Source organism: Plecotus auritus, assembly GCF_963455305.1.
Source record: "Plecotus auritus genome assembly, chromosome: 9".
NCBI lineage: Eukaryota > Metazoa > Chordata > Mammalia > Chiroptera > Vespertilionidae > Plecotus > Plecotus auritus.
In genome coordinates, this window is record NC_137783.1 from 69,034,896 (window position 1) to 69,045,096 (window position 10,201).

The 10,201-nt window shown below is 58.9% G+C and overlaps 1 protein-coding gene across 5 annotated transcripts; it reads right to left on the reverse strand.

Moving 5' to 3' along the window:
* Positions 1–218: 218 nt before the first annotated feature.
* C2CD2L (C2CD2 like) lies at positions 219–9,638 on the reverse strand. Of its 5 annotated transcripts, none has more exons than XM_080641553.1 (14): positions 9,149–9,638; positions 7,084–7,179; positions 6,597–6,716; positions 6,319–6,429; positions 6,089–6,205; positions 5,655–5,766; positions 5,430–5,538; positions 4,688–4,752; positions 4,466–4,593; positions 4,211–4,379; positions 2,931–3,029; positions 2,664–2,797; positions 2,296–2,581; positions 219–1,156 (listed from the first exon to the last, which is right to left on the reverse strand). In XM_080641553.1, exons 1-14 carry the CDS (start codon positions 9,500–9,502, stop codon positions 945–947), a joined length of 2,112 nt encoding a protein of 703 aa, XP_080497679.1. In that variant the 5' UTR covers positions 9,503–9,638; the 3' UTR covers positions 219–944. The 5 variants fall into 5 exon arrangements, with proteins under 5 accessions (XP_080497679.1, XP_080497678.1, XP_080497677.1 ...); XM_080641552.1 differs by having other exon boundaries at positions 2,664–2,800; XM_080641551.1 differs by having other exon boundaries at positions 2,931–3,032.
* Between the last annotated feature and the right edge of the window lie 563 nt (positions 9,639–10,201).

Here is a 10,201-nt window from a genome sequence, read left to right on the forward strand (position 1 = left end):
ACGCCCCACACTGGGGATCGAGCAGCAACGGGCATGTGCCCTGACTGGGATTCGAACCACTGAGCCACACCGGCTGGGTAGGAAGGAAGTTCTTAGCAGAGCCAATATGTGTGTTCCCTACCCCCTCGGTATCTGGGCCGTCTGGGATCCTCCCACCCCATCAACCCCACAGCCTCACTGCCCCTTCACCTTTCAAAGGATAACCAGTGGTCCAGTTTATAAATTCCAATTTGACTTTAATAAATTAAATTCCAAATCATCATATAGCAATGGCCACCATCATCTCCACACCCCGAGGTGCAGCTCTGCGTATGCTCCATCGTGACGCAGTCTTTCAATGGAGCCCCTAAAGCGGTCAGTGCAGGGAAGGGTTCCCGGCCTGGAGGCCTCCTGCCGTCAGAGCCGCAGCGGAGGCATCAAGTACAAAAAACGGTCCTAAAGGGGGCGGGGCGGGGGTGCAGGCGGCGGCGGAGGGGAGAACCTGCCTCATCCCGAGCTTCCTGTGAGCTGCCAGTGTCCTCAGCGGGTGCTGAGCAGAGCAGGGCCTGAGGTGGGGGTGGGGGGAGGAGGGCAGCCCCAGCCACGGGGAACCCCGCCTCCTGAGAGGGGAAAGGGCCGCCCGGGCGCCAGGCCGGGTCCCAGAGTTCTGGCCACACATACTCATAGAAAAGCGAACACAGAGGGAGGGGTGGTCGGCGAGGAGCTGGGTACTCGGGACGCCTCTGAGGGGTTGGTGCCAAGAGCGGGCACAGCTCTGTGGGATGCCACTCGTGCTAGGCAGCGCCTCCTCTCCCCCCCACCCCCGCCACCCACTCTGTGTCCTGGCCCACGGGGCCATCTCACACACTTCCCCCCGCTGGTGCCCTCCGGCCCTGCAGGGCCAGGAGGGGATGGAGGGATGTACCCAGGGGACTCCGCCCTCTCCCAGCGCAGGGAGGAGGCCCTCAGAGCTGGGAGCTGGGGCTGCCATTGGCCTTGGGTTTGGACTTGAAGGAAAAGCGCTTAATCAGGCGGCGGGAAAAGCTGCCGGCCTTCTTGCGGACACTGGGCGAGGCCATGGTGTCGGAGAGGTCATCGTGCGACTGGCTCAGACCGGCCTCCTTCTGGCGGGGTCTCCGGCGGAAGATGAGCTTCGTGCCGCTGCGCAGGAAACTCACTGCGGGGGAGAGGGTGCTGAGCAGGGGGCGGAGGGGAGGGGGCTGGAGGGGGCAGAGAGAAGCCAAGCATGCCTGGCCAGCCTGGTCACGGTTCTATTCCCCATCACTTGCCCAGGTTGTGGGCACATTGTGGGACGTGCAGGAGGCAGCCGATCCATGATTCTCTCTCATCATTGATGTTTCTCTCTCTCTCCCTCTCCCTTCCTCTCTGAAATCAAAAATATTTTTAAAAGAAGAAAAAAAGAAATGTCCTCAGAGACAGACATGGGAGAACAAAATTGTTTGACACGGACTCATTTACAAAATTCCAGGACGTGAGCAGGAAGGGGTGCGTCCAAGAGGTACATTCAGACAAGCATCATGAGGAAGGTGCTCACTCAGCAGGCTTTGTGTTTGGGAACTCATTATCCCAAGAAGTGATGCAGGTTGAAGCCAGAAATGGTTAGGTACGGTGTGGTTAACAGACTGGTTGACAGAGGGATGAAGATGTTGGGGGAAGCCCTTCCTTTTAGAAGTGAGGAGTACCACAGCCGTCCACAGCTGTCACTGCGCAGGGACAGCCCCAGGTCAGCCAGGGTAGGACTTCTTACACTCACAGGGGAAAGAGTACATAATGAAAGGGAAGAAAGAGCCCTGGCCAGTTTGGCTCAGTGGATAGAGCGTCAGCCTGCGGATTGAAGGGGCCCGGGTTTGAATCCGGTCAAGGGCACATGCCTGGGTTTCCTGCTCGATCCCCAGTAGGGGGCGTGCAGGAGGCAGCCTATCAATGATTCTCTCTCATCATTGATGTTTCTATCTTTCTCTCCCTCTACCTTCCTCTCTGAAATTAATAAAGATATATATAAAAATAAAAGAAAGAGAAGGAAGAAAAAAACACACAAGGGAAGGAAGACACACTTAGATACGGGAAAAAGGAAACTCGTGGTAAATAACCCACAGGACCCAGAGCACCCAGCTCCCTCTCCCCTCTCTACCTTAGCTCGGCTGAGCCCGGCTGGGCCCCTGGCAGCCCCTGAGAAAGGACACAGCCCATTGGCTTCGGCCTTCATGTCCCTTCGGCCTTCATGTCCCTAGGCTCCAGGAGGACCCAGGTCATGACACTGGGTATCAGAGGAGGGGGTTGCCGACCTCTCCCCACCTTTGTGATCCTTGAGGCTGCGGGTCTCCAGGGCACCAGTGGATCCTGTTTCCGACTCAACATCATCCACAGACGGCCTCTCGGAAATGTCCGAACGTGTGGTCTCATCTGCCTCCTGGACACTGGTGGGGCTAGAGAGGGCATCCAGGGCTCCTGGAAAGGCGGCTGGGGGGTCCGAGGGAGGGGGAGAGGGGCCGCTGCTGTCTCCAGCATAGTCCTGGGCCAAGGCCTCGAGAGAGGCTGCGTAGCCCAGCGACAGCGCCAGCTCGTCCTGCGCAATGGGCACCTGGCAAGAGGGACAGGTTTGAACGGACTGCAGTAACCGTGAGGGCTTCCTGCCACCTCGGCTGCTCTCCCAGAGCTGTTACCTTGGAAACACCTGAGATGATGAGGGTGCTCCGCTTTGTGGGTGTCTTCTTGGCTGCCCGCCCGCTGGGCTCTGTCAGCTGGCGAATGGCTGTCTCTGCCACAGGGTCCAGGCCGTTGGCAAGGTGGCTCTCCCCTGCTGGGCAGACAGTGGACCCGACTCCACTCCAGCTCCCCTTGGACCAGAACCTCCAGGCCCCAGCCAACATGGTTTTGACTTTGGGGCCCCAGTACCAGCTGACACTCCCACATCCCAGGTCCCCACTCACGGCTACTGCTGTGGGAGGCGCTGCTGGGGCCACCACTCTCACTCAGCACCGTCGTCTTCTCGGTCACCTCCACCTTGGACGGGGAGCGGGAGGGGGAGTCTGCTGGGTGGGGGAGGGTCAGTGAGCTGGGGGGTGTTTGAGAATGGCCCCCGCCCACCCCATCTTTGTTGAGATGTAGGCTTTGGTGACTCAGAGGGCAGGGGTGACTCAGAGATGATGAATCACAGGAGTGATTACAAAGATGCCATGGAGCCCTAGCCGGTTTGGCTCAGTGGATAGAGCATCGGGCTGTGGACTGAAGGTCTCAGGTTCGATTCCGGTCAAGGGCACATGCCGGGTTTGGGGGCTTGATCCCTAGTGTGGGGTGTGCAGGAGGCAGCCAATCAGTGGTTCTCTCTCATCATTGATGTTTCTCTCTCTCCCTCCCTTCCTCTCTGAAATCAATAAAAATATATTTAACAAAAAAATAACTCATATTCTTTATTTTTAAAAAAAGAAGAAGAAGATGCCCTGGGGACAAAGAGGTACCACAGGAACTATGGGAGTGTGGGGAGATGCCATGAAAATACTGAGGTGCAAGCCCTAACCGGTTTGGCTCAGTGGATAGAGCGTCAGCCTGCGGACTGAAAGGTCCCAGGTTCGATTCCGGTCAAGGGCATGTACCTTGGTTGCGGGCACATCCCCAGAAAGGGGTGTGCAGGAGGCAGCTGATCGATGTTTCTCTCTCATTGATGTTTCTAACTCTCTATCCCTCTCCCTTCCTCTCTGTAAAAAAAAATCAATAAAATATATATTTAAAAAAAAGAGAAAATACTGAGGTGCGAGATGGCACATGGGGCCCCTAGACAGAGGGGAATCCCATGGGACCCCTAGAGACGGGAGAAATGTCATGGAGGACCCTGGGAGCAGAAGAAACACCATGGAGGCCACAGGCGTGTGGTAGGGTCCTGCAGGGTACTGGCTGGTGGAGGGTAGAGGGAGGGAAGATGAGGCAGTGGGGCTGGGGAAAGAGAGGGGAACAGACCGGACCCGTGAAAAGACAGGGAACTTAGGGAGGTGGAAGTACAAGAGTCCCACTGCGGGGTGGGTGGGTCCAGGGTTGACATGGGAGGGACCATCAGGGAGAGGGAGGGTGAGAGAGGAAGTCTGGGGGAGACGGAGATCATGAGGAAGATGGGGTGGAGAAGCCAGGTTGTTAGGGTTAGAGCTTTCTTTGCCTTTCCCTGTCCTGCCGCTCAGGGCCCCTGGCTACCGCTGGGCTCCCGGCTCCTCCTTCTTACCTGATTTGCCATCTACAGTGCGAGGCCGGGACTGGACAGTGGTGACCGTGGTGACAATGGTGCCATCAGGCATGATGGTGCGGTCCAGCTCTACCTTCTTGGTAGGTGTGATGCTGGGGCGTGGCGTGGAGGGGGTGGGATTCCGGGGGGAACCCTCCTCATACTGAAGCTGTCAAGGGGTGGGAGTGCAAAGAGGCCTGGCCTCAAAGACCACCCTCTGCTACCTCCTCCCATCTTTCCTGGATCGCTCCTCACCTCCACTGCCATGGTGGCTGCGGGTCCCAGGGCTGTCCCGGGCCCCGGGGTGAGTGGGCACACCTGTCTCCGGGACAGTGGTCTGGAAGGGGAGCCCACGGGCAGTGTGGCCTGGCCCAGGAGTTCAGCTGGGGAAGAGCAGCACCATGAGCTGGGCCCATGGTCAGGCTCCACTCAGCACCTGCCCCCCCACCCGGGTGCTCCTTCCTGCTTCCTACTCACCATCTCCACAGTGGCTGCTCCTCAGCACCCTGAGGACCAGCTCCCGGCTCTGGGGGCCCAGATTCCTGCAGCCAGGAGAAGCAGGGGCAGGGAGGGTGGAGGTTAGCAAAGGGAATCCATCCTCGAACTGATCACAGGCCAGAGGCAGACAGTGATGTACATAAATAAGATGGTCCCAGTGCTCCACTCAGATTCATCCCTGCCCTCCAAGGCCTTCCTCTTCCCGGGAGAATAGGAGAGGCCCGAGTGGAGACCATATTCCTCAGCGGGGCATTCAGGCCCCTCTGCCCCTGCCCCACTCCGCCTTCCAGTCTCTCTCTGTCACAACACCATCTTTCCTTTGCTCACGTTCTTCCCTCTGCCGAGAACAGCCTGTTGAAACCCTCCTGGTACTCCAAGGTGTGGTTTAAATATCGCCTCTGCCAGGAAGCCTGCTCTGACCCTTATTCCCCTCCAGGAATTACTCTCCCCCAGGAGGCGCTCCTGTGCACTTGCTGTAAACCGCGAAGAGACCACAGATTCTGTCGTCTTTACATACATCTGTCTCTGCCTCGACACCGAAACCACACCAAGGAGGGCACTGTATCGCGGTCACATCTGTACCCAGGACCTAGCTGGGGCCTGGCCTAAGGGGCACACATCAAGGTTCAGTGACAACAGAGCTGGTTCGTGCCAGGCTATGCTGGAAGGAAGGACTCAGTCTGCCCGGGGAGCGGGGAGGGGCCAGGGTGGAGATCCTTACAGGGCCAGGTCCTCCGTCCACTCCACCTCGGGACCCGCCCTCGCAGACTTGGTCCACCTCTGCTGCATGGGGTTGTCGAGCTCGGCCATGCAGCGCAGGTCCCCAGTGCCTGGAGGAGACAGAAATGTGATGCGCAGATCAAAGATGGGAAGCCACTGAGGAAAAGAGAGGCCAAGTGCCTATAAGCATACCCGCGGCAGCCCCCTAGCCACAGTGAGCGCTCACCTTCCAGCTCACTCCCCAGGTGCGAGGCTCGAAGCTGCCGGAGGAGTAACCGGGTGGGTCTGGGGCTGGCTGGCTGGGCCTGAGACAGCGTGAGGGGCTTCCCACTGGGCACCTAAGTATAGAAGAAGGTCAGAAGGGAATTCCAACATAGTACCCTGGAGACACTATGCCTGCAAACAATTAGCTTTTTTTAAAAAAAAAAAACATGTTCTTATTGATTTTTGGAGAGAAAGGAGGGGAGAGGGAGAGGGGGAGAGAGAGAGAAACATCAATCAGCTCCCTCCCGCAAGCCCCCTATTGAGGATCGAGCCCCAAACCCGGCATGTGCCCTGACCAGGAATGGAACCTGTGACCTTTTGGTGCATGGGATGATTCTCAACCAACTGAGTCACACTGGTCAGGGCACAAAGTATTTGCTCTCAGTGCCTACTCACTAGCCCTCCAGGGGCAGAGCATGCCCTGAGGTTGACCATCATGGCTGGCTGGGTGCTGACGATGGCATCCTCTATCAGGTCCTCAATCGTGGAGACCTCCACTTGCTCCTCACCTCTCTGCAGGGAGAAGAGAACAGAGACGGGGGCGGAGGGGGCAGCTCTGCCTCCCCCTCCCTGCTCTGCCTCTTCTTGTCCTCCCCACCCCCAGCGCCCCAGCCCTGCTCCCTTACCTCTCTGGCCTGCAGCTTGGGACGCACTGTCAGGCTGAGATCTGGGCGATTCCTGAAGGCCCAGGACACAAGGAGCCCCTCACCAGGGATTTCCTTTAGGTTAATTTCCAACTGGGGACAGGGACAAAGAGACTGAGATGACTTGCCTACTCCTCCAATTATTCCCACTCCCCAGGACCCACCCCACCCCGCAATCCCCTCTCAGAAAGGAGCCCAACTGAAAAGGCTGAGGCAATTGAACCACCTGCTGCCCAACTCCATTTCCCACACCCCTCCACCTGTGTTGGTGGCAGTGTCAGAGTGATGTGGTAGGTCTCCATGGAGACGGCAGCGGGGGACTGTTGGGTCACAGAAACTGGGAACATCACCTCCTCAGCAGAGAGCTGACAATGCAGCACCTGGGACAGGCAAGGCATGGAGGTTAGGCATGGAGGAAGGATGGGCCATCCTGCTTTGCCCTGCTCTGTGATGGATCAGCAGACCCTCCCCATTTCAGTTGTCCTTAAGACTTTACTGTTTGGGGGCCACAAGTCCATAAAAGAATCATAGAAAAGCCAAAGACTCTTTTCCCCAGAAAAATGCAGATATGAACACATGTACTGCATGTTGCATGTCACTTTAGTGAGATTCTCAGACCTCCTGAAGCCAATCCTTGGATCCCTTCGTCATTCATCAACCTCAGGTTAAGAGCCCTTGGACTAAAGGGCACTCTTGGAATCAGCCCCCTCTGAGACACTAAAGAAGCCTTGCCCAGCAGACCCTTACCATGGTGTTCTCTGATTGGTCTACACAGGTCACATAACCAATGCTGGCTCTGGGTAAGAGTTGGGGCACCTCCTCAAAGGCGATCTGGATGGAGCTCTGAGAGAGTAATGTGGACACAGGATTAGGTCTTTGGAGCTGCCTCTGCAGGGCGAGCTTGCTCAGTTGCTGACGGGACCTGGCACTGCTGAGGCCGCAGCCGCAGGCTGGCTTCTGACCCCTCTTTGGCTCAGGACTTTCAAATAGGATGTGTTGTCCTCCAAACCCACCTCTCCAGGGGCCTGCAGCTGCCAGGGAGAAGTGGGGAGCTAGCCTGTCACGGAGACCAGGTCACCTTGAGCAGAGGCCCTAGATTTTTCCTGGAATACCAGGAGCCTCCCTCTTCTCCCCGCAACTTCCTCTTCATCCTCCACCCTCCACCCAAAGGAAAAGGGATGCACAGAAAAAAATAATGAAAGTTGTAGGTTGCCACCTATATATGATAGTTGGGCAGACAGAGACACGACTGAGCTAAGGGTAAAACAGTAAGGCCCACTTATTCAAAGCAAGAGCTGGAGAAATGAGGCCACGCCTTCTTCCAGATAAATAGGATGTAGATGCACAAGAATGATTCTCTCCATACTCTTGGAGATGAAGACAGCTCAGCATGGCCTTGGGGAACTTTACCAGAGAAACTGGGAAGAAAAACAAGCTCAAAGTGCTCCAGGGTCCAGAGGCCTGGATAATTCCTCCTGGCAGACAGCAGGGTGGTATTAGGGAGCAAAAAGCTGCTTAGCTTAGGTCTTGAAAGAGCTTCCTAATTCTTTCACTGCAGTGAGGCAACCTGCTGCAGCCCTGTCTGGAGAGCAGGGAGGGAAGAATTGGGCAGGCCCAGACGGACTGACAGCTCTTCCTTGGGCCTTGGGATGGGAGGAAACAAATCCACGGGGCTCATCAGCCTGCCGAACCCAGGGAACCAATGCCTGGCTCCTGCAGTTGTCACGTCTGGAGGCCAGGCCCAAGGAGATGGGGAGATGGATGCTTGGAACCCCAATCTCCCTACTCCCTGCTAGAGAGGCCAATGTCCAGCTGAGTCAGCTGCCCTGGGGAGTCACTCCTGACCAAGGGACAAGGTGCAGGGAATGCCGGGTGGAGGTGTGAGTTCAAGACTGACTGAAAGATGGCATTTGGATTTCTGCCAGCCACCTGGGCAGGAGACAGGACAACTCGTGTGGCCACTTCTGTGTCTAGGCATCTGGGGAGTTAGTAAAGCCGTCCCAGGAGTGGTGACGTAGAATACTCTGAGTGAGGGGCCTGATGGAGGTGAGAGCAAGGAGATTCCTGGGCCAGGGTGGGCAGGAGCCGGGGAGAGGGAGAGGGAGACCTCGACCTCCCACCCCACCTCTCAGTCTCAAGAGAGCTTCCTGCCCCACCTCCTGGGAAGTGCGATGGGAGGAAGTAGACTAGGCTAGTTGGTGACAGACTCGGCTCATCTCTGGGGAAGAGTGTGGATTGTCTATCTGCTATCCACCTAAACACCTTCCCTCAACACATCAGCATGGAAACAGAAGAGTTAGACGGTAGCAGCGGATTACTGAGGGGTGGGGGAGGGTAAATCAGGCTCCTTTGGAATATGCCTGATCGCATCAGGGACTTGGACCCGAAATGTTAACTGTGTGGAGGCAGAAGAACCAGGCAAATTCCTTGGGAAGGTGTACTACCTGTCTCCCTCCTACTCTCGCAGCGTCTTTCAGCCCCCTCGCCCCCGCCCCCCAATGCAATCAGCACATAGACTGGGCCGAAGTGCTCTCGGGCTCAGGGATTAGCGTTGCTATGAGAACAGCAGTTTGGACCGGGGTTGGGAGCCAGGGTATCCCGACCACAAGAACACTGAATTGGGGACCCAGCCGGCTTTCTACCACCTCCAGCCTCACCTGCACCCTTTTCTCTAACCCCAAAGAGGAAGAGAGGCCACGGGGCTCCCCCGTTGATACCCACGCCCATCCGGCCCTCCGGGCAGCAGCAAGCGGTCCTTCCCAGGGAAGGAAAGGCTGAGCGAGGGAACCCCTGGGTGTCCCGTCAGACTCACCCCGGCCCGGCAGGCCTGTTCGTTGAGCGCTCGCACCCACGCCCGCTGCCAGTTCTCCCGGAAAGACTTGAAGGCGAACAGGGACGCCAGGAGGCCCTGGACGCCGGGCTCCCCCGGGACGCCGGTCGGAGCGGCCCGCAGCCTCAGCAGCGAGCGCCACACTCCCAGCTCCCGCAGGGGCGCCCCGGGCTCGGCCGCTGGAGCGGGTCCAGGGCTCCGGTCCCCGGGCGCCCCCCGCCGCCACCAGCCGCGCGCGGACTGCAGCAGCCAGCCGAGCACCGTGAGCAGCGAGGCCGCGAACAGGACCAGCAGGGCCGCCCAGCCCGCGTCCCTCAGGGCCCGGCCCGGCTCCATGCTCAGCGCGGGCTGCGCTCCCGGTCCCGCCCCGGCTCAGCCGTTGCCCCGGGGGAGCATGGCCCGGGCGGCTGGGGGCGGGCGGCTCCCCCGGGGCTGGGCGCGCGGACTCGGGCGCTCTGCGGGGCGGGCGCCGGGAAGGTGGGTGCACGGAGAGCAATTGGGGCCACCGCGCCGGGTCTCTCTCCGCGGTCGGTCGCTCCTCGGTCTTGCAGTCCCCCTCGGGTTAGTCGCCGGCTGCGCCGGGCTCCTCGCACCGCCCAGGCGCGAGCCCCCCGGGCCCGCCGCGTCGTCTGCAGGAACGCGGGGCTCCGGCCGCTCTGCTGGGCTACCCCGGGCTTCGTGCGGGGCTGACACTGACAACACCGCCCGCCCCGCCCCCACCGCCTTAAAGGGGCCGCACCTCGCGGGGCGGGGTTTGGGGCGCTGCCACTGGGGAGTCGCGCGGGAGGGCAAGGCGCAGCGGAGGTGGTTCCGGGGTTGAAAATAGGCGGGCTCTTGGACCGCCCGCCCCATCCTGAACCCGGGGTGCTCCTCCTTCCCGAGCTCCCCGCGGAGTGGCTGCACTCAGCTGGGAAGCTGCTCCGCTCTCCCCTCTGCTGCTCACATTTCTGTCCTTTGGCGCCTGTAGGGTTAAGGAGGTGACTCCCATGGACAGCGTTTCCCTTCTCCCAGCACCCCCAGGCTCTGCAGCTTCTT

Bases quoted from the DNA above. Each gene is read 5' to 3' on its own strand.
- C2CD2L (XM_080641550.1), bottom strand. From the start codon at position 9,502: ATGGAGCCGGGCCGGGCCCTGAGGGACGCGGGCTGGGCGGCCCTGCTG. The intron at 6,430-6,596 runs GTGGAGGGGTGT...CCCTGTCCCCAG, and splicing joins TGACACTGCCACCAACACAG to TTGGAAATTAACCTAAAGGA. The intron at 4,594-4,687 runs GTGAGTAGGAAG...GCTCTTCCCCAG, and splicing joins GAGCAGCCACTGTGGAGATG to CTGAACTCCTGGGCCAGGCC.